The 25,025-nt window shown below is 41.3% G+C and overlaps 1 protein-coding gene across 3 annotated transcripts in view; it reads right to left on the reverse strand.

Annotated features, from left to right (window-relative positions):
- LOC122807693 (twinfilin-2-like) overlaps positions 1–25,025 on the reverse strand; it is an 882,928-nt gene that overhangs the window by 247,267 nt on the left and 610,636 nt on the right. Inside the window, exon 6 of one of the 3 annotated variants that reach the window (XM_044078650.1) lies at positions 4,405–4,467. The exons of the other annotated variants lie outside the window; for them this stretch is intronic. Within the exon in view, the coding sequence (XP_043934585.1) occupies positions 4,405–4,467 (63 nt within the window). The remainder of the gene's footprint in view (positions 1–4,404; positions 4,468–25,025) is intronic. 3 annotated transcript variants of the gene reach the window in all.

A 25,025-nucleotide genomic window follows, 5' to 3' on the forward strand; every position in this document is an offset into this window, starting at 1 on the left:
GGGGTGGCAAAAGCCTTGGCCAGTATTCAAAAGCCTAAGGGAGACAGGTACAAGCCATCTCTTGTGAAGCAACATGGCTTGTCGAGCATGTCATCCCAGGTGGACAGATACTGGATCCCCTTTGAATGACACCAGAAACTTTTGTTGCCAATTGTTGAAATTGATCATTTTTTCTTTATACTGTGGCATCATTCTTGGTGAGGGCAGGATGCTACTCAGGGTCATACCAGCCTGGACTATGTGCTCAGAGAGTTCTTCCATATCTCTTTTCATGTAGTCCAGGGAGGTACGTCTCAGGTCATTCACACCAACATGGACAATGACAGAGTTGTATTTGTACTTGTTCTGGAGCGACCTGAGTGCTTGTGTTATGTGGCGGATCCTGGCGCCCGACTGACAGCTAACTGTAACCTTCTCCTTGTTCAGCCTAGTTAGTGGGACATCAGTGTGCCTGACTATAGAGTCGCCTAATACTAGTATGTTGGATATGTTATTTTACATAAGGGCTGTGATTGCGTGGCACTCTGATTATGTGAAGTATGTGTTTCATGGTTTGTGATGGGGTGTGGAGGTTGCTTGGGTGTCTGCTTTGGAGGTCTCTGTTGCTTTTGCAGATTTTTAATTAGAACCTCTGAGTATGTTTTCGTGTATTTATGTGTGTTATTTGCCAGTGTTGGTTTAGTAGGTCTATATGAGACTGGTGGTGTGTTGCAAGTATTTTCCTTCTCCTCTTGACTGTCAGTTCCAGTCTTGGGTTGTGAGAGCTTTGCCTCCAGTTTGGCTGTATAATTGCATCTCTCGCATATATTAGTGTTTGGTGGTAGGAGGAGAGGGTGGTCTGTGTACATGAGGCAGTTGTAACATTGCCTCAAAATGCCTAGATTCACGAGTTGGACTGGAGAGTACACCTGAAACTGCCCTTTGGACATGCCTGAATAGGTAAAGTGAGCTGTTTTACTGACTCAATGAACAGTTTTAGCTAGTTTATGTTCCTCAGGTGGGAGGATGGCAGTGTGTTCTCTACTCTTGTTGCAGCAGCAACCCTGTGCATCAAAGGAACTACAACTTGGGAGGGGGGTAAATCTAATCCAGAAAGGAATGAAGTATACAGGTATGCTAGGAAATAACCCCCAGACAGATGTACATTATAGCACTACTCCCTGCTCTCACAGTTTTTGCTTCTATTACTATCTTCAGTTAAGTCCAAAACCTACATCCGTTAACTGAGATCTTAACTAGAATTAATGTTATAATGACATGTTGGCTCATATTGAAGATGCTCCCTCAAGACTTTTCTGGAACATGGAAAAGAAATTTTACATGACCACCTGAGCTGGCATGGGTCTGAATGCAGAAAATACTTAAAACATCCAGGAATATGTGAACACGTATTACTTTTTCAGGTGGCTGCTTTGTGCAGCGTGTATATGCTAACATGAAAGCCTTTGATTGAAAGTTTTCTTAAAATAATGCACCATTAAATCGTCTTGATAATGGTTTGCTATTTTAAAATTGTATGGTCTTCTATGAAGACAGTTTTTCCCATTTCAAAAAAGGTGACATAAAACCACTTAAAATAACTTCAAGTCTTAGACAGAGGTCTGTCGTAATTATGTTCTAACTAAAGCTGTATAACCAGTGCTGCTTTTATATAGAACATTCTAGAAAAATTAAAAAGTAATCAACTAATGCAGGTGACTAACACCACTTTATGGAAGAACATCTGTTTGCCCCAAGAACCATCCTGATATTTTGGCGGACCACAGTTTTTAAATTGGTACAAAATATAGAGAACACAGAAATACCTGCAAAAAATAAAATGTAATGGCTACAAAAAGACTGACCTCCAGATAACACAGTGCAAGCTGTAAATACCCATGAGCTTGAAAGGTTATTCATTCAGTTTGAATGTGTAGACATTAAGGTCTTGGAATACAGTAACCAAAAGAATGAAGGGATCAGTTTCCTGAAAGTCCTTGAAGGAACATCTTCAATATGGAGCCAATAAGTCATTATAACATTATTTCTAATTAAGATCTCAGTAATGGATGTAGGTTTTGGACTTAATATCTGAAGATAGGTCAAACAGCTCAGAACTGTGGAAAAGCTATGGTTATATGGCTTGGGTGCTTCTGTGTACACTATGTAGGAAACAACGTCTGCTTAGATGAACAGTGCAAAAGCTATCTATCATTTCCACATGTGTGAAATTCGAAAAACGTGCTTTGTATAATCTAAGTCTTTAAGAATTTAAGACAAAAAAAGTCTCAGTTGAAAGAACAGAACATTAATAATTTTACCTGTCTCGGACATGATTATTATGTTTTTTTATTCAGGAAGCTGGAAGGGTTGCACTGGACATCAGGCTAAGCTGTCTCAGTATGAAGTAAAGAACATTTCTGTAGCTGGATGGTTCTTAAGCTTAAAAAGTAACATTAGCAGTACTGTAAGGAAAGAAAATGTACATAAATATCTAGCATCAAAGGAGCATACCATTTCTTGGCATCAAACATAAAAGGAGGAAAAATGCTGAAGTTTCCAGGCATTTTACAGATCGGTTTACACGTGCAGCCTTTTTGTCTTCACTCTCACTTGAAGAGTGAAAGAACACTTTCAATGTTTCCTCATCATGATAACACCTCATTTAGAAAAGAGATTCATATTTAGAAAATGCACTTCGATGACCACTGTGCAAAGATATGAAACTTCTTTGCTTTGTAATGCATAACGTGCTGCTACTATTCTTCTCACATCCAGTAAAATAGATCTTCTTAAGGAGAATCAACACCAGCGTAGTAATGTGCACTGCCTTTAGTACTCCCAACATGGACAAACAGAGTCCAAAACCAACACACACAAATGCCAAGCTCTATCATTAGAGCTGTGCTACGAGCTGGGTAGGAACCACTACCTCCTACACCCCATGCACAGGTGTGCCCATCCTCCGTGTCTGTGCTGTCAAGCACCCGAGCCACTAGCTGTACTCATGGCCACTTGGCCTGCTGTCAGGGCCTTGCTCCTGTACTCTAGCAACACAGGTTTTATACCTGACACTTCTTAATTTGGATTCCAACTGCAGCTTGCAGAGTCTTTAAGAAGAGCCCGCTCATGTAGAAGACCAATACCATATTTTAATCTTATCATAAGTCTAAAAAGGTCCATGGAGATCAGTGCTCTACCATGGAAAACAAATACAAAAAAATAAATAAACATTCATTTTATTATTCCTGAGGCTAATGGCAACACTATGTGCAAAAATACCAGTGCACTGAGTACTGATTCCATTTTTTACTACTTGGAATCTGCCTCTTAGGTGACAGCAACACTATTATCTCAATCTGCATGCACCCTGCCACAAATATAAGTGCCTACTCAGTTTGCCTCCCTAGTATCAATTCCTATCCCCAGCACAAAGTTGTGGGTCTTGCTACAAGTAAGAGAGCAAGATTGTAATTCCAATAATGCTTTCCTATGCTAAGTTTAACACGAATGCAGAAATACAGCAAAACTTGCACTATAGGTCTCCTTTCCAAGAATACGTTCTGCTGCTGCTGGCTACTATATAGCTGTAGCCTCTGTCACCGACCACGACTGTGTTTTCTTCTGCGCTCTCTAGTTAATCCATTTCTACATTACTTATAGTATGCCACCAAATCAAGGATCACAACTACAAACAAAATTATTCCACAAGCAGCTGTTATCTTGTATGATATCAACTACATGCAATACTCTGGCAGAGAAGGATAGGTAAGAAAACAAAATGCAATACCTATTATAACCCTTATCTAATAAATAGAATAAGGCACTGCATGACACAGTGTTCATGTACTCCCTAGGGAGTACATCCTCATGTATAATTGAGGTTTGTTTATGTCCTTTTCTACACATCATAAAGCGACTTATTCTTGGCATAAAATGGCTTGCTCTTTTTTCCCCAAGTAATATATACATTAAATTTAATAATTTGTCTGACTGACTAGGAAATTAAATATATACATCCTTTAGTTTTAAACATAACTTTCAAAGCCTTTGTAATGATGTTTAATGTGTGATCACAGAAATTTAATTTTTTAATAATGTATTTTGTTAATGAGATTTCACCACTATTTTATGCCATTTTATACAGTAAACTTATGATGTCTCTTACAATGTAAAAAGCATTACCATTGATGAGCGTGAATTTTGAGAACTGCACAGCTTTGCTGCACAGTTCTCATCCACAACATACAGAATGACATTTTTACACATGAAAAGGCAATTTTACACACACACACACACACACACACACACACACACACACACACACACACACACACACACACACACACACACACATCATTGAAAACTGCAGAAGCTAGTATACCACTTATTACTCAGAGACTACAAATTTCAAATGATGCTTACCGATGAAACATGACTCTGCTGTCTTACTCTCCAGCTGCTAGGCACACTGTGTACGGTATTCCACTGGCCCAAAACATTCATCAAAACAAGTTAAAACGATGCAAACCATAAGCTTTATTACAGAAATATGCTACATAGTATATGCATGACAGGAACCAAAATAAAAGTGGACTTTTAAATCACAGTTTCCATATACAATGCTTCTACCTTCTAATTAAGTCAGCAGCATTTTTAAGAGATTATAAATATTACTTGGAAAGATTAAAAAAATAAATAAACATAGTCAAACCTCCCCCCTTGGAGAGTGAGCAGATTTAAACCTGTTTTCCACTTGCCAGCGTCAAGAGTCACTAGAGCTGCAACTCTACTGAGCTCTGGTCATAGTCGGGGCTTTATCACTCTATGCCATCGGAGCTGGCAGAAAAGCCTCTCTTCTAACAAGTTTAATGCATGTCTGCCTGCTGATATGCACCAGTACACCTTCATAAAATAACATAGCAGGGAGGCATCAGAAACAGATGTAAGAACTTGTAAACTTGCCCATGTGTCTACCAAGATACCTTTTTGAAGTGATAATGCTACCAATGGGGCACATTCAAACACTTTTTCTACCAGGTGAAAAAAAATACATTCAGGACCAAATAGTACTGCTGTATGCAAATTAAACAGGCAATATAGGGTAAATCTCTGCTGTGCACACAACATATATACTCAGAGCTTTAGGAGAGAGTTCTCAGTTGAGTTCAGATTATTGGGATTTCTCTATCTCTCTCTCTCTCCTCCCTTTTCTTTTGAATAACATTTTTATCTTACTATCTGACTGCATCAAAAATTAGTCATCAAGTTTGGCTAGTAACTTTCTTTTCTCAGGCCATAATAAGTAGGACAAGCAGATGATCCATTTTGGGAAGCTCTTCTTCTCTGATATGTGGTATAGAAGTATGAAGAAGCACTAACCTCTGCACTGAGCTTATGTGGAAAAGACCTGAAAAGCATTAGGAAGGGTTAAAAGAATCAAAGACCACCTTTTGGTGAAACTGACGACTAGTTCTTACAGAGATCTAATCAACACAGAACACCAAATAGGGTCCCTGTTTCTTACTTAACAGTCTATGCCACTAAAATTCTTCTGAAAGAAATAGCAAGACGTGCACATGATAAACAAAACTGCGGGTCGTAGATTAGCTAGCTTACACGGAAAAAAAGTCTGTAACCATAAAACGCAAGTTCTAAGGAGAAGACTTGCAAAAACTGTAAGCCCTCATGTTAGCATGAGACTAACAGAATCCTAAGCCCTCACCACCACAAAGGAAACATTAGCAAACTGCACTGGACAAGGGTGTTTTCTATATATAATGAAATTTGCCTATTAAGACCTGACCAATATTGAAATAAACCAGTCATATATAGCTATATGAAAGCATAGTTGCCTGCATCAGTAAAAGCAGCCAAATATAAGCAACACTGATTTTTCTCATATTTTTGTATGATTACAAACAACATTTTGCAGATTACTTGCACGACAAACTTCATCAGGAGGGCTACACAGCTACACAAATAAATTTAGTAAAAACAAAGTCTAGGAATGGGTCTGAATTTCTAACACCACAAAACAGCAAAACTGGAAGAACGGAAAACAAAATTTCACTGCAAATTAACAAGTAATCTGTCTGAAGGATGACTTTGCTCTGACGTTGTGAATGCTGATTCCAGCTGTTGGCAAATACTCTTGTTAGATTTTTGGCCTAGGCAGAGATGCAGTCTCATGACTAAGGAAGACATGTGAGTTTGGAACTTGTATTTAAAAGAGTGAACACAGCTGTCCACTGAAATGCTTGGCCACCCTCCTTGACTCTATAAACAGTGAATAGTGCAAGGAGTGATGAAGGGTGGTGGGGGAGTAGGTGGTGGAGTTTGACAAAACTTTTGTTTTGTTGTTGCCCTGGTAAGGAGACCTGGAGCTCACTTTGTCAATACAGACTGAATATAAATCAACACCCTAAGTCAAAAACAGGTACAAGGTCTCAGAAAATAAATAACTGAGAGCAGCCAGCAGTGACTAGTGTGTCCTGGAGTCAAAATTAATAAACTCAGGACTGTACTTCTGGTAGTGGGCAAAAGGCACTGTTCTTTTTTATTTTATTTTTACCTGTTGGCACTTATGCTGCAGGGCTAGCCATCAGGCAGTGTGAACCTTGGCTCTAGATAACTGCTACTGTTGAAGTAAGACCCTGACCACATGAGCAAAAATGGGAAAAGGGGTTCTGGCTGGATGGAAGGGCTGGTGTCACAATATACTGTAGCTTAAAGACCACCAACTACCATGACAATTGATGTCGTCACAATTTTAAGTAGAATATCAGCATAATTTTTAGTTATCTGTTAGATTATACTGATGCTCCCAGAAAGCTGCCATCTCCAAAGCCATGTCTCTGAGCATTACATTAGTGCTGAAGCCTGTAAGTGCCGTACATCCATCAGCACTGCTGAAGAACAGACTACAACCGTTTTTTGAAGTAGGCACGAGATACATATCCTTTATTCACCAGTAAGGCAGTGTTTATAATTCACACAAGGTAACACCTTCAGTGCTATGTGGGCAATGCCACACTGCCAAACAGAGCATTACAGTTCAGAGACATGATAAAGCTATATGGAGCAACAGCTCACTACTGACTCATTATCATGGCTCTTAATTGAGCACTGAGCTGTTACAAGTAACAGTGATAATGTTCTTCCTACATACCTACCCATCTACCCATGCAGTGCAGTTACACAGGCACATGCAAACATATCTCACAAATGTCCCTGATTTTGACTCAAATTTTAGGTCTCTCTCTCTCTCTTAATCCCTCCTAAAACTTGTGACTTTTGGAGAAAAGGTAAATTACAATTAACAAATAATGATAATAACAAGAGTTACAGACTTCTCTTACTTCAGAAAATTAAAAGTTATGTACTCACCATAACTAGGCATCTGTATTGTCCACTTTCATTCTTCCTCAAGGAATGGGTTATGGATCCGATCCTTGGATCTGACTCTGCTGCATACTTCAGACTTTGGATCTAACTCTTGAGCTCCTCCCTCTACCCATAATGGCCCAGTCCATCCCCAGCACCTCAGATTGCGTTAGTTGCCATAAAGTCCCCATTGATACACCTGATGTTGTCCTTTTCATTCTCCTTCAATGAATGGGACAGAGCCTCCAGCTAAGTGAATCTTGGATGACCTTATGAAAGGATATTGAATCAAAGGCAGCTCTGCTTCTGGAGATTAGGTCCAACATGTAATGAGTAACAAAGGTATGAGCAATGGACTATGTGGCTGCTGTGCAAATATCATCAACAGAAGTTCTTGATCAATAAACAGATGAAACGGCCATGGATCACTTTGAGTGGGCTTTAGGCGGTCTTGGTAAAGAAATGTCTTGGTGGGAAGAGATCCAAGAAGTGTAATCAGTCATTCATTTAGCCAATGAATCTTTAATTAGTGGATAACCCAATTAACTTGTTGAGATGAATACAAACAGATGGTCTAACTTTCAGATTTCTTTAGTTCTGTGTAGATAAAAATGTCTGTGTACATCTACAAGATGTAGCATGTATTTTCCTTTGCTTGAAAAATTTGGAAAGAAAACTGGTAAATGAATGGATTGAATAATGCAAGATTCAGAACCCATTTTATGTAAAAAGGAAGGGTTAGTTTGTAAAGTAACCCTAACTTTATATAAAATAATGTTATGGAGCCTTTGATGAAAGAGTCTGGAGTTCATAAATCCTTTTGGCAGAAGTGATTGCTACTAAAATGGTCATTTTTCCATGACAGATACTTTAAAAATCACTCTTTGCTGAAGGTTCAAAGGGTTTTTGAGTCAGACCTTGTAAGTATCACAGTCAAGTCCCAGGGAGGCAAAGGATCTTTTATTAGGGGTCTAAGGAGGAAAGTGCCTTTCAAGAAAGCCTTACATAACTTGGAAGAAGCCAAACAATAATTTTTATCCTGTGTATGAAAATGTGATATGGCTGCCAACTGTAGTTTAATTGTAAAAAAACTAGCTCCCTCTTTGAAAAGAGCAGCCAGAAAATCAAGAACAGCAGAGACAGGGGCAGTAAAAGGGTCAACATTGTTTCTTAACGCCCTAAAGGAAAATCTTTTCCATTTGTTCTTGTAAACCTTTTTGGAGCAGTCTTTTTGTTAGGATAATAAAATGGTAAGCACTGGGGAAGAAAGCCTGGGATGTCTGGCAATTATTGGAATTGGAGAAATCATGTGGTTAGTTTGAGGGCTGAGATGCTAGGATGAGTTATTCCTGAGGGGTGTGAGAGAAGATCTGGAGTTGGATCCAGTATTCAGGGAGAATAAAGAAAATGAGACCAAAGGAAGGGGAACTACACCTGGTGAGGCCAGAAAGGGGCAATGAGGATGACTAAGCTCTTCAACTGAATTGCTTTCTGTAGAAATGTTGTGATCAAAGGAAGTGGGGGATAAGCGTAAAGGAGATTGGATGGTCAACTGTGGACTAGAGCATCTCTCAGTGACTCCCCCTGATGGGGGATCAGGGCAAAATACCTGCTGCACTTGTTTTGGGGGGGTATAAAGAGGGCACAGCAAGGGTAGTCCCAATAATGGAAAATTTATTCTGTCACTGACTGTTTGAGAGACCACTCATGAGGCATCAGAATGGATTTGCTAAGTTTGTCTGCTAGTATGTTGGATTTCCCCAGAATGTGTGCTGCTACTAGAAAGTGGCTGGAGGAGATTGCCCATTGCCACACTCTCACAGCCTCCCGGCAGAGAAGGTAAGACCAGGCTACCCCTTGTTTTTTGAAGTACCACACTATAGACATGTTGTTGGTTTGAATCGGATTAGCTCCTAGAGTAGGGGTCTGCAACTTTCACTATCGAAAGAGCCATTTTTAGCCCTTCTCCCACCAAATAAAATTCATTGGGAGCCACAAAACCTATTTGAACCCTAAAATGAAGATAACACAGCATATAAAGTTTTATATATAGTTATTATACTAAATATACAAGAACTGTGTTTATAAGAGTAATATTTAAAATCTGTCCCTATTTTTGTTCCTTTGTTGGGATTGCTCAATCGCTTTGTGTGCGTGTGTGTGTGTGTGTGTGTGTGTGTGTGTGTGTGTGTGTGTGTGTGTGTGTGTGTGTGTGTGTGTGTGTCATACATAATGGGGTATAAATGCCAAAAGAATAGGGACACTTTTTAAATATTGCTCTTACAAACTTAGAAAGTGGATAGAATAACAGATTTTGCATTAGCATGAATTTTCTTAAGGTTATGAAGTCTGAAACTCAAATGTCCACCTTTTTTTTTTTACTTCAGCCCTCGATGATTTGCCAGAAAACCACAATTTTATGAGAAACATACCAAAAATATGAGGCAAACGTCAGGACATTCTGAGAAAATCCACACAGTTGAGAGGTAACTGTGTGTGTGTGTGTGTGTGTGTGTGTGTGTGTGTGTGTGTGTGTGTGTGCGTGCAAAAATGCATATTAACAGAAACCACGTTATTCTAGCAAGTTTATAAGAGCAATATTTATATAAGTCCACCTCTATTTTTGTTCCTTTGATCCCCTTTATTTGTGGCTTTGTCTAGATTTCTTGTGGTAAGACTTTGAGAGATATGTAAACCTTTCAGGAGATGCTACTGCTGCCAGGGGATTGCTTGGTCACTCTCAGTGTGTGTGGAATGCATGGCAACAGAAATTGTGTTATTCTAGCAAGTTTCTACATAAGAGCAATATTTAAAGTCTATCGCTCAATCAATCAGTGTGTGTGTGTGTTGTGCGGTGGCCATTATTTTTCAAAGTTACAGGGAGCCACTGCAGAGGGATGGAAGAGCCACATGCGGCTCCAGAGCCGCAGGTTGCAGACCCTGTCCTACAGGAAGACTATCTTGAAATGCCTGCAACACTAAACTACTCTCATCTCCAGGACGATGATATGCGAATTGGCTCTTTGGGGGACCACTTAACTTGGACTATCGTTCCCAAGTAATGCCCTCCCACACCAATTGGGAGGCATCTGTGGTCATTCTGGCCAGTGGCGGAGGAAAAATAAAGGGACAGCCTAGGTAAATGTCATCTGACTGGATCCACCAATGACTGCAAGTGTTTGCATATTTGTGTAAGCTTGACTGCAAAGGATAGGGGTTGTTGAAGAACAGACCATTGAACAGCTAGAGGCCATTGAAGGATGCACGTAAAGTAGCATGCTAACAGGAGGAGGACTATTGCTGCTGCCAAGGACCCCAAAGTTTGGAGAATTAGTCTGGCTGGAGGAGAAGGATGATCTAGAATTTGATGAACCTGAGATTTAAGTACATCTGTGTGATGAGTAGGCAAAGAGTCAGTTTGTGTTGTCATGTTCAGATGTGTACCAATAAACTCCAGAATCTGTACCTGTGTGAGGTTTGATTTGGCATAACTCACTGTGATAACTAGTGAGTGACAAATCTGTAGCAAATAGTCCCTGGACTGTTGTAGAAGATGCATAGTACAGGCAGTGAGGAGCTAGTCATCTAGGTATGGAATCCTTTTAGTCTCAAGTAAGATGCCACCACTGTCATACATTTGAACACCCTGGAGGGTGTGGTGAGTCCAAAGGGCAGGGCTCTGAATTGGTAATGACTGGATCCCAGCCAAAAGTGTCTTTGGGAGCACCTGTCTATTTCAATGTGATAATACGTATCATAAAGATCTATCGAGCACATCCAATCATCCTTGAATAGAAACGACAAGAATAGCCTGGACCGTGACCATTCAGAACTTTCACTTTTTCACAAACTGATTTAGTTTGCTTAGATCCACAACTGGTCTCAGACTGCCTGTCTTTTTGGGCACTAAAAAGAAACATGAGTAAGTTCCAAATCCTATTTGGTCTGCTGGGACCTCCTGGATGACTCTTTTGTCTAGCAACTTTAAATTTCTTGCGCTGCAGCCACCACTGATTGGGTGGAATGTCAGGAAGTCTCTTTCTTTTGGAGATTGGGAAAATGGTACAAAATAACCTCTGGATATTATTTTGTAGCACCCAGGAATCTTTTGTTATAGCAGTCCAGGCAGCTAGGTGCAAGGACAGGCATCCATCGACTGCCTCCAGAGGTGGGCAGTTGGGCAGCACTTCAGGAGTACTGAATCATGGAAACCCTAATTTTGCAGGCCTCCTCTGCCTCAAAGGTAATGTGTATTATTAGACCTGCCTCCTCTGCCTATGAAGAAGTTGTGTCCATGCGAATCCTTGAAAGGTCCCTGACATTTGCTGAATCACATTTTCTTACCACCTCCCCAATTTCTAGAGAATATTCATTGAGGGGTAAAAAAACTTGATTCCCACAGCAGACAGGGTCTTTCCTTCTTGCTCACTGCTGGCAAGAATTTCTTACACAGAAGGGCCAAACAAAGATGCTCCATCAAAGACAGCACTGATGGAAGGCACCTTGAAAGGCTCCACAAAGTTGCATAACCGCATCCAGGCATGTCTCCTTAAGGCAATGCCTGAACCGGCTGCCTGTAAGGCATCTTCTGCTATGCGAGAGATCAACCTAATGGACGTGTTGGAAACTGACAAAAGAGTGGCCAGCTGAGAAGATGATCTTTTGAAATCCTGTGCAGACATGGACTCAGAGAGAGAGAGAGAGAGAGAGAGAGAGTGTTTGACAGTTCTTTTGTCCAATCTCTCTGTAGCCTTGTAAAGTCTGCCAGATAGTTCAGAGACCTCACAGCAAAGGTCACTGAAGTAAAAACACACTTAACAAATCTATCCAGCACCTTAAACTCCCTGTTACGGGATGGAGAGAGGAGTTTTGCTCCACTAGCTCTTTTTTAGTGGCCACCACCACCTCCATTGCCTCTACAAGTTTAAGAACTTGTCCGGGTGACACCAGATTGGTTCAACGGAATCAGTCTCCTTCCATGCCCAGCGAGAGATCAGACTGATAAACTCAATCAGCCAGAGGGGTCACCCAAGACATGGATGGGCCAGAACCAAAAGGTTCAGAAACACTGATTTCTCTAGAAAAGGATTGTCAGAAGACTAACCACCTTTTTTGTTTAAGGATCTCTAATATGTCTCCAAAAGACATCATCAGGTGGTGCTCTGGAGGACCCTTCTCCTTCCTCAAAATCAGTATCTTCAGTGAGAGATTCCAACAGATAATCTACGTGCCTCCTCTTGCATGCTGTGTTCCGATGGACCTCCTTGGGGGATGCTCGAGGAAAAGAGAAGGGAAGTTCCTCCATAGGAACCAACTGACAGCTAGCTGGAAGTGGCTGTCCCTGTGGAAAAGGTCTGATGGAGTCCAACACAGAACCAAACAGGGGATGGGGAGGATCTGAGGGGGTGAGAAACTGGATCTCTAGAATGAGAAAACCCCCTTCCACTACCTTGAAGGCAGACAGACCCAGAGAAGCAGTGGCCACCCGCACTAGAGCCAACTGATCTGATACAGGTAGATCATGACACCGACCTGATCTGTGCCTGCAGGAGGGAACCAGTCCCAAACTGTCCAGCACTGAGGCTCCAAGGAGTAGGGATGGATCAGACATCAGCGGAGAAGATCCCAGCCCCATGGATCTGATACCGATGCTTTGTCTCTGGGACCTGATCAGATCTGAAGGCACAGGTAGAGAAATGGTCAGGGATACAGTCAAAATCAAAGTAGTAGTTCTCTTGAGATCTGACTCCAGAACTAACAGGGCTCTCAGGTCTTGGGGCTACAAAACCAAAGGACAGATCGGAGAAGGAAATAAGACTGTGTGAATTGTGGACAAAGACTCATGGATCCAACAGCTGACAGAGCTAAGACAGTCCCCATCTGGATTTGAGCTCTGAGGAACTTTTGCATTATCCTACCCATGTCTGCTTCGGACAGACTCCTGGAGTTCTTGATGGATGATGTGGATGATGTGGTTGACTGAGGTCTGGAGTGCTTTTTGGGTGTCTGCATAAAAGAGGAATAGAGCCTAGGGGAGATTGGATCCAATAGAAACTTGGGTGAATGAGCTATAGGAGTATACAATGTACTAGGCTTAGGATCCATAATTCGAGTGGTAGGACTTGCTGAGATGACAACTGGATCCAATGGTTTAGGATCCGGAGTGTACCTCTTTGGGTCAGAAGAAATCGGATCCGACAGTTTTGAAATTTTAAAAGGTGGTTCTGAAGAAGACTTAGGAGACTTCATTGGTGAATGCTACCTGTGCTCTAAAGAGCTCTCAAAGTCTTACTGGGGGGTTTGAACCCCTGACGAGGAGGATGTAAACCCTTAAGAATAAGTTTATTCCATCTGGCAGGTAAGGCTCTCAAATCAAAAGCTGTACAGACACAGCAGCTTGTATTCAAATGAGCTGGTCATAAATAATAGATGCACTCCTTGTTGGCATCCAAGCTAGAGATTCTGGACCCACAAGAAGTGCATTTTTTAAAGTCTGTCAGCTTGTCAGCCATTACAGTACAAAAGTAAAGAAAAGAAGGGCAGCAGAGAAAATTAAGAATAAGATTTTTTTTCAGAAAAATTATCACCAACAGTAACAAATAATTAACCTGTTGAAAAAAGGTAGGAGGGATAGAAAAAAGTAAAATAAAGGCAAATGCCAGCAATGGTAACTTCAAGAAATTATGATATAAATATTCCTGACGCAGAAAAACCAAAGACTATGAAGGAAAATTATAATATATAGAAGAAGGGATAATTTTAGATAAGTTAAAAGTTTTCTACTCACAAAAGCTTAAACTGCAAATAATGCTGTGAGAGATGGCCCCTACTTCTAACAAGATCTGGGGTGCTGGGGATGGACTAGGGCATCATGGGCAGAGGAAGGAGCTCAAGAGTCGGATCCAAAGTCTGAAGCATGCGGCCGAGTAGTATCCAAGGATCAGATCTGCAAACCATTCTTTGAGGGAGAATGAAAAGGACATCATATTAATTCACATTCTCTTATTCTGTCAATGTCTCAAGTTAACAGTACCAATATTTTAAAACTGGCTTGATTATTTCTGCATTTGTCTCTGATTTAGTTGAGAGCTACGCATAAAAGGCAAGTCCTCAACTGCCATTACAGTGCAGGAAAATGGCTTTCATGTTATGCATTATCCACATACTAATCTCCTGAAAGGGTGAGAACACAATGGCTCCAACAGCAGGTCAACCACAATGACCTTTCTCTTATCTCCAAGAACTGCTCACCATCGTGTTGTCAAAAAAAAAAAAAAACACCACTGCGTAGTGGAAAACACTCACTTACCAGTGAAAATAAGCTTCTATTTCAGTTTAATTCAATCCCATCTGGCACAATGAGATCTTGATCTTAAGCACAACACAAATAATTCAGGTTACCTGCACTTCAAGTGCATGCCCTTCTCATGTGCCTCTGAAATGATACTTCACTATTTGTAGAAAGACATATAAATCACAATACACCATTTCCTCCAAAATGATACCTTATCCTAGTGCAATGAAGTGTTAACAGTTAACCTGTGTGACATGCTATTTGACTTTCATACGTCTTCTAACTCAAAACTGCACAGGTATCGCATACACTGTAAAATCAATGTGCATGTGTCACAGTGGCAAAGTGTACTCACAGCAAGATATTATAATTTTTATTGCGTTAGTGAACATAGCACCTAACACTCAAGATGATATCACCTTGGTTTTGGCTATTTAGTATGCATGCTTAAAACCATTATATGATTAAACTATATTGGCTCTTTTCAGCTTACCTCCGACTAACGTATTGGGACCAAACCCTAAAAGTACTACCTCGAAGGTTGTGCCAGCATTAGGATAAGGGATCAAGTTTATTTCCCTTTTTTCCAGTTTGTGTGCCCTTAGAGGTAATATAGTTAAAGATGGAAAATGTCAGGTTGAGGAGGGCACACACCACATTGCAAAAAAACAAAAACTAGATTATGCATTGTATATTCGGGCATGGCAGTGCAACAGGCTGCATAAACTGTGATTTTGGTATGTTTGACAGTGTGCAGTCATAACATTCTTGGGTTGGATCTGAAAGCAGGAATATATTTGTTTAATGGACTGTCACCTATACAAAACAGAAACTGTAAAAATGATGCTTTACAGGTCATGCTGTTACTTGGTGCATAGGCAAAGAAAATCTAGTTTTCCAACAATGCACATTTAAGCTTCACACACTTATGTTTTAGTTTCACATGCAAACCAAAAATGAGTCTGAATTCAAAACACAAAGATGATAAAAAACAGTATAAATCCATTTTAGAGGATAGCAGCCAATGAAAGTGTTGAAAAACACATCAGAAAACTAAGAGTTTGGGAGGAAGAGACACTGCAAAACATTCATTTAGATTCATGCAAGAGATGCAGTATAACTTTAGAAGAAAGAAAAAGTTATGTACTCACCATAACGTTCCATGTGAGTTGTTCCATCTCGCCTTCATTCATCACTGATAGGTTCAGAGTCGATCCTCGGCTCCAACACGGCCAACTAGCAAGCTCAAAGTTCTCCAGTAGCTTGAGACCCCACCCCTTATCCCATAATGCACTGCTGGAATTACCTCAGATCTTGTTTGCTGCATACCATATAACAGTACAATAATTATTCTACCTAGGAATGAATACACATTGAAAAACCAGGATGGAGACAGCCTCCAGGTCAACTGTCAGTCAGGAGGGGAAAGGAGGGAGGGATGTGAGAATGAAGGCGAGATGGAACAACTCACATGGAACGTTATGGTGAGTACATAACTTCTTTATGTGAAGTTGTTCAATCTCGCTGTTCATTCATCACTGATGGGTAGCATCCCTAGCACCCTGATCTTGGGCGGCTCACGGCAGTACACTCTTCAGAACCGTAGAACCAAATGAAGCCCTGTCCCTGAAGGCCTTATCCACTTTGTAATGAGTTATAAAAGTGTGAGGTTTAGACCACGTGGCTGCTGCACAGATGTTATCCAAAGGCAATTTGGATTGAAAGGCTGACGAGGTAGAAACTGCTCTGGTTGAATGAACCTTTACCTTACTAGATAATGGCATTTTATGACAAACATATGTATAGGTGATGCAATCCGACAGCCACTTAGACAGGGTTGTTTTAGCAACTGGTTTACCTTTCCTGGTCTCAGAAAAGGACACAAGGAGCTGATCTGATTTCCTAATGTCTTTGGTTCTATCCAAATAAAATCTAAGTTGTCTATGAACATCGAGTTTATGCAACATGTATTCCAATTTGTTGGTATGATTAGGGAAGAAAACGGGCAACTCAGTGACTTGATTAATGTTAACCTCAGAACATACTTTGGGCAGAAAGGATGGATTAGTTCTGAGAGATGCTCTGTCAGTATGGAAGACCATAAAGGGGCTTGATGGAAAGGGCTTGGAGCTCTGACACTCTACGGGCTGAAGTGATGGCTACTAAGAAGATAGTTTTCCATGACAAGAATTTTAGTTCATAAGATGATGCAGGCTCAAAAGGAGGAAGAATGATACGAGATAACATAAAATTCAAATTCCAGGGGGAATAAGGTGTCTTCCCTGGAGGCCTTATGTGAAAGGAACCTTTTAGAAAAGCCTTAGACAACTGGTGATCCATAATATTCAAACCATCAATTCCTAGATGGAAATTAGATATAGCAGCTAACTGTACTCATATCATAGCTGCCGCTGCTCCTTTGTTGAAGATTTCTGTCAAGAATTGTAAGACAGAAGACAATGGCGCTTGATAAGGGTCAATGTTGTGGGAAGAAGCCCAAATGGAAAATCTCTTCCACTTACTACGATACAATTTTCTGGTGGAAGGTTTGTGGGTAGCCAACAAAATCTGACTAGTGTCATGGGAAAGATTATAGAGGCTGGCTATGCGGGGAATTGGAGCAGCCAAGTGGTTAGCTTCAGTGTCTGCAATGACGGGTGAAGATCCCCTGACGGATGTGTCAACAAGTCCAGAACTGGGTCCAGGATCCATGGATCTTCCAGAATATGATGATAAAGAAACGGGAACCAAATCTGCTGAGGCCAATGAGGGGCTATGAGGATGATTGTCCATCCCAGCGACTTTACTTTCTGTAAGAATTTGGATATCAGAGGAATTGGTGGAAATGCATAGAGGAGACCCAGGGGCCAATCGTGGACAAGAGCATCCCTCAGGGAGTGACCTGGCATGGGAATTAGGGCAAAATAGCTTCTGAATTTGTTGTTGATGTGACTGGCGAAGAGGTTGCAGGAAGGCTGGCCCCATTTGCGGAAGATCCTGTCTGCAATCTCTTGTTTGAGGAACCATTCGTGGGGCAACAAGATTGCTCTGCTCAGTCTGTCCGCTATTACGTTGGATTTGCCTGGGATGTGCATTGCCAACAGAAAGCACTGGGATGACAGTGCCCACTGCCATACTCTGAGGGCTTCTCGGCAAAGGGGATAAGACTTGGCCCCCACCTTGTTTGTTCAGATACCAGACCACTGACATGTTGTCTGTCTGTATTGCAATTGTCGCTAGAGGAAGACAGTCCTGAAAGTATTGCAATGCTAGAAGTACTGCTCTCATCTCCAGGACATTGATATGCAGATGTGATTCTTGATCTGTCCATGTGCCTTGGGCAGTCTTTCCCTGAAATAGCCCCCCCACCGTATCAGGGAAGCGTCCGTGGTCACAGTGGCAACTGGAGGGGGAAGCCTGAAAGGACATCCTATTGTGATATGAAGAGACGTCCACCACCACTGAAGATCATTCTTGCAGGAATTTGTTATCAGGATCACGTGACTCATTGGAAGTTCTTGGTAAGACCATTGCGTGAATAGAAGATATTGAAGGATTCTCATATGTACCCTTGCTAAGGGGATTGCTAGAATAGCTGCAGCCATCAATCCTAGAACTTTCAATACCTCTGCTGCTGGTACTCTGTTCTTTGATATTAGGTACATGATGTGTTGGCAAAGAATAGAGATTCTTTCTGGCGGAAGGAGTAGAGTGGTGGCTGACATGTCTAGTTCTGTCCATATAAAAACGATATGCTGCAATGGCAACAGGGCAGACTTTTCGAAGTTGACTGTAATGCCTAACTGATCGCAGAGTGAAGGAGTAGCCTCTCTCGCTTGAAGAAGTTGATGCCTGGTGGTGGAAGTAAGGGGCCAATCGTCTAGATACGGAAACACCTGGAATCCTAGACGCCTCAGGTGAGACGTGACTACTGCCATGCACTTGGTGAACACTCTGGGGGCTGTAGTGAGACCAAAGGGCAGAGCTCGGAATTGATAATGATTGGCTCCCAGCCGGAAACGCAGGAGATCTCTGGATGGTCTGGCCATCTTTATGTGGTAGTACGCATCCTTGAGATCGATCGAGCACATCCAATTGTCCTTCCCCAACAAGGGGAGTATGGACTGTAACTTGACCATTCGGAACCTCTCTTTTCTCACAAATTGGTTGAGTCTGCTGAGATCCAAAATGGGTCTCCAGTCCCCTGTTTTCTTTGGTACCAAAAAGAACCTCGAGTAAGTTCCGAATCCTGTCTGGTCTGTTGGGACTGGCTGGATGACTCTTTTTTCTAGCAATCGGCATACCTCTATTGCTGCTTGTCCCATGTGACTGGGTGGAATGTCCGTGATTTTTTTGACGGGAAGAGGCTGGGTGGAGAATGGTATGAAATACCCTCTGGAAATGATACTTCATACCCAACTGTCATTTCTTATATTTAGCCAGGCTTTGGGGTACAAAGATAAGCGACCCCTGACTGCCTCCAGAGTAGGACAGGTGGGCCTCCCTTCAGGAGCGCTGGTAGGATTGACCAGAGAAGTGATCTCTGTTACCCTGGTGTTGCAGACCTCCTCTGTCGCGAGGGCAGCATCTTCCAATGAAACCCCCTCCTCTGCCTCTGGAGGGGGGCTCTCCATGTGTGTCTTGAAAGGCTCCTTGGGCTTTCTGGAACCACATCCTTCCTCCCCTCTGACCTTTGGGGATGTGTCGAGTGGGGGTGGAAAAACGGACTCCGATGGCAGACAGAGTCTTTCCTTCTTGCTCACACCTGGTTAAAGTCTCCTTCACCTTTGGTCCAAACAAGGATGAGACATCAAATGGGGTATTATTAAAGGATGACTTGAAGGGTTCCGCGAAGAAACAGAGTTGCATCCAGGCATGCTTACGGAGAGCGATTCCTGTACCTGTGGCTCTACTCGAACCATCAGCTGCATATGATACAAGATGCATGGACAAGTTGACTATCAAATTGAGGGTAGAGAGCTGAGTGGCAATCTTATCGGATACACTCAAAGCTACAGCACCCTGAAGAGTACCTCCCAACTCCTTAAGGAGATCTCTCTGCAGTCTGGTAAAATGTGTCAAGTAGTTCAGTGATCTGAGTGAGAAAGTCGCTGAACTGAACATGCATTTCCCATATCTATCCATGATCCTAGATTCTCTATTAGGAGGATGGCTAGATGAGGAAGTCTCAGAAATTTCCTTTTTGGTGGCTGCCGCCACCATTATGGCATCAACAGGGACTCCCTTGGTCAAAAATGCCTTATCCACAGGGGCTGAAATAAACTTATTAGTCCTCAGAGGAACAGGTTCCACAGATTCTGGAGACTCCCATGCCCTACGAGAGACCAGATCCATAAGCTCATCGTAGGGCGGAGATGCTCAAGAGGTGGAAAGTTGAGACCCAAATGCCTTCAGAAGAACAGACTCATCTTCAGTAGGGCTCTTGGACTGCCAATCACCCCTCTGCCTAAGGATTTCAAGAATCTCTGCAAAGGAAATGTCCTCGGAGGGGGATCTGGGGGACCCTTCTGATTCATCCAGGTCGGTGTCCGATGTGATAGACTCCTGGGGGGAGTCCAAATGCCTCCTCTTGCATAATCTCTTCCTGGGAACCTCTACAGGGGGAACTTCTGAAGAGGTCTCAGAAGAGCAGGGAGCGCCTTGTGGGGCTACCTGAGGCTCTGGGTCTCTACGCTTGAGAGGACTGGAGGAAACAGAAACAGACACAGGCACTTTTGGGGAGGAAGAGGCCAGACCTTGAGATGAGGAAGTCTTGGGAAACAACACTCGCCTCATGGCATCGAAAGCACCTCTGCTCCGATGAGAAGGAGTCGATGGTTCCGATGGAGCCGCAATCTCCTCCCGCACCGAAGCCATGGGCTCCGAGCCCGAGGTAGAAGCCGAGCTCACTCGAGCCGAGGCCCCGAGAGGAAGTGTTGGCACTGACAAGTCGGTGCGGTTATCCCCCCAGGACCCGACCGGAGAGTATCGGCTCCTAGAGTCCCCAGTCAGCACCTAGAACATCCGAGCAGATGGAGCCAATGACACTGGAGCAGTTGTCAGCTCCAAGGGATCCACGATCATCAGGTCAGCCTTTTCCGACTCTGAAGGTACAATATGGCTTGGAGGAGGAGCAGACAATTCAAGGGTAGTGGTCTTCGGCTCCAACGGTTGTTTCTGAGCCGACAGCAATTTAACTAGGCCTGGTGCCTTCACGAGTTTCTGAACCAGCTGGTCCATATCCAGATCAGATAAGCTGACAGAGGACCTGGAAGAGTGGAAAGATGGAGCCGACTGGAGCAACATGGAAGGAGGTTTTTCGGTAACCGGTTCCAAGGCCGTGTCCCTGTTCCGAAAAGAGCAGACTGTTGGCTCCGAGGGCAGTGGAGCTGAAGTCACCACAATTTCTGACCTCTTTCCTTTCTTGGATCTAGAATCAGTGAAAGACTTAGAAGATTTGGATGATTTACTCGCTCCATCCTGGTCAGACAATGCCTCAGAAAAGGGGTACTTAAGGATACCCTTATCAATCAATTTCCTCTTCCTTTCAGCTAACACTCTTGTGGAAAAGGAATGACATATGCTGCAAGACTCTTGCAGATGTACCTCACCCAAGCAGTAAACACACTGCACATGGGCATCTGTGACTGACATTTTCTGTCCGCAGTCTGGGCACTTTTTAAACCCAGACTTTGGATGCTTGTCCTTATCTTCAGACATTACACAACTCAAGCACACTGATTAACTAAGAGCTGTTTTAAACTAAGTAACTCACACAAACATACACACAGCCCAAAAAGGGGCACTAACAAATAATAACTGCAAACAGTAAATAGAGATCCAAAACGATAGTCCCAAAGGGGATTACTGACTAATTACTAATCCTAAGGCCAAAAGGCCGAAGGCAAGATAGAATACTGAGGAAAGGGGTAAAAACACAGAAAAAAGTGCTATTTACTAACTAGTATATCTGCTACTATGAATAGAACAAAGTATATATATAAAAAACGTGAAAATATAACTTGCTGAAAGTTGAAAAACTCCCAATAAAGTCTCGAGCCAAGCTGGAAACCAAGAGATCCATGCCACGGCAAACTAGATCTGAGGTAATTCCAGCAGTGCATTATGGGATAAGGGGTGGGGTCTGGAGCTACTGGAGAACTTTGAGCTTGCTAATTGGCCGTGTCAGAGCCGAGGATCAGCTCCGAACCCATCAGTGATGAATGAACGGCGAGATTGAACAACTTCACATAAACATTTTCTGCAGAATAAAAACATCCTAACTATATAAAGGTTCCTGTAGTCTGAATAAATGTGTGGCTGCAGCAGCATAATCTGAGAAGACTGGTGTAGGTATCATCAATGGACTCCATTCTTATACAAATTACTATCTGCTGCAATGTACTTCTATGCATTTACTCATTCAGTTTTCACCAGGCAAAAAAAAGCTTTTTACGATCAATGCTGCAGGCATGCCTTGGTAACATGACAGGATTCCTCAGTGCTGACTAGACAGAATGAAACCGTTACTAACAGATATACAGGTCTGAGCAAACCTGTATCTCTGTTAGTAAGATACTATGGAGTATCATATTCAGACTCCTTATCTGCCATGGGCAGGACCAAGTATAGAACCCTGGACCACCATTAACGACATCCTCTTAACAGAAGAGTGGTAGGGTAAGTGGGAGGAACTGCTGTTTACAGTTTCAGTCTAGAAGTTGCATCAAAGATGACAGCTGGAGAGAAACCCTCCCCCTGCATCCTTCAGCACAGCTCAATCTCTTAATGGGAGAGGAAATACTGAGCGAGTAGGGGACTGGGTGGCTGACTGCAAAATAAGGAATTAAGACTGGGACTATGCCTTAGTGATCTCGGGCCTAGATTCCTAATCAGCTACCCAGTACATGCTAAGCGTTCCTAGATGCTAAACCTCTAAATGTTCCTTTCTCCTCTGCCAAATCAAACATGTGAACATTCACATATTCACTAGATGTGCTTTGCAGAGCAGACTGAAGCCTCACACTACTACTTGTCAATTTTGGGGGAGAAAGAATCTCACAAAAAAGAAAAAGCAGTAGCATAGTTACCCATATGCCTCTACATTGGGGTTGAGAACAGATTTAAGGCATGCTACAGGCAGTGGAATTAGAAGAAATGTGGGCAGAGGTACATGCCAGTCATAGGTGCCCATCAAGGAGGGAAAAGAGACAGATGGGGGCCAAGGAAGAATGGGGAATTAATTAGGATTCCAACAGAATACCACCTGTGCAAAATTCATCTCAGAAACAAGATGGCTGAATTCAAAATTTAGTATCACTACACATAAGCTGATTACATACTATATTCTGCAGACATAAGTTTAACTCCCTCAGTCTTCAGCTGAAAATAATGCAATTCTGATCAAGTCATTTAGCTATCCAATGTTCTTAAGTAACTTACCCCAGTAAACAAATCTGAATAAAAAAGAAAACCTGGAGAAAAGTACCACATGGGCGTAACAGATTTTATTAATTAACAAAAAAAACCTGAGCCATAGTTTTTAATTTCAGAATACAATTCTACTAAATCTAATCTTGAATTTTAATAATTTCATGATTTTTGCAAAGTATTACAAAACACAACAACTGAAAATAATAGAAAGCTCCATTTTGTATGGTTGCTGCTTTTCTGGAGCAACACAAGAATGTTGATCTAATTACACATCATAACTGTGCAACGGAAGACCGACAAACTTAAACCTATAGAACAGATTATTATCAGTTTGTATCATTCACATTTAATGATATAGTTAAAGACTTTACTGAACAACTTAGTTATCAAAACGAAAATAAATTCTTACAGCAGTTGAAAAACAGGTCACTGCTTTCACTATTAAATATAAATTAAACACCTGTCATTAAATCTAACAATCACTAAAGCAGTTTTCTACATTCAGTACATATATCTGAGAAATCACATCTAAGGCTAGCCAAAAGTATTCATCAAGAAAGTGAAAAGTTATCAAACATGTATTTAGAACTGCACATGAGCTAAACGCTAATATTGTTAACTGCTCATGTGTTAAAAGCTAATAATGAGAACGGCTCAGTAAAAGCATCCCACCTACTTTTACTTATTAAATAAATCTAACTCAATACACTATAACTTTCACACAAACAATTCTAATCTACTCCTCTGATCTCACGCTTCAACTCTCATTCTTTGCATTACTACTACAAACTTTATAAGATTGTGACATCTTACTTTCAGCTTCCTTTTTGATTATACAAGTTATCAAACAACTTCTCTACTCAGTTGTAATCTCTAACAATGTTTAATGTATTGCATATTTCTCTAATACATTTTGTAACTGATTTATTATTTATGTGCAATACTTCTCAATTCAAAATGGTAATAAATGTCTTTGGGCTTTTCTCCTCAGGACTCTGTTTGCAAAGGGGTTACTGTTGCCAAGGCAGCAGACTATCCCCATTTACAAATGGAAAATAAATAAAAAGAAATGTGCACAAAGTGTTTCCTAATCAGCAAAGATATTTTGTGAGAGATGGTACAAAGTGGATCAGACAGGCAGAAACATTGCTGGATGTAATCCCTGCAACAGTAGTACTGTAGAACTGTACAAAACTTTATACTTGATGTATTTCTGATCTTTAAAAAATTTGTGTAAAAAACTTTTGGATACATCTGTAAATATAATATGGTCTTAAATATTTATTGGATTTGTAAATGGAGCTTTTCTCCCTAGGCCTCCACTGAAAATGTGTTTTTGACCCAGTGGACATTCCTGGTCAATAAATAAATAAATAGTCATGGAAACCTTTAACTTAGGGTAGGGCCAACAATTGCATATTTTAAAGTTAACTGCTTTCCTGAATGACACAGAATTTTTAATGACTGGGAGACATATTATATATATATATATATATATATATATATATATATATATATATATATATGTCGACCATGCGGAATGGGCATCTCCGCACAGTGAAGAATGGAAAGATTTCCATCTTCTGCCATGTAGTGCGATCTTGGAGTAGGTATATTTAAGTTTCGGGGGATGTGGGGGGGGGTGGAGCAATGTTTTGGTAAGTTATTGTGTTTTCTCTCTTTTTTTTTTTACATGATCGACATTTCAAAAGTTGATCATATGGTCTCGGCCATATGGTCTTCGGCTTTGTGAAATGTCAGTCATGTAAAGTAGATCCATCTACATACATATATATATATATATATATATATATATATATATATATATATCCATCTACATACATACATATATATATATATATATATATATATATACATATATATATATATATATATATATATTTATAAATAACAATAGTCTTATCAAACTCAA

The sequence above is a fragment of the Protopterus annectens genome, chromosome 7.part1, assembly GCF_019279795.1.
Source record: "Protopterus annectens isolate FY-2018-M chromosome 7.part1, PAN1.0, whole genome shotgun sequence".
NCBI classification, from domain to species: domain Eukaryota; kingdom Metazoa; phylum Chordata; order Ceratodontiformes; family Protopteridae; genus Protopterus; species Protopterus annectens.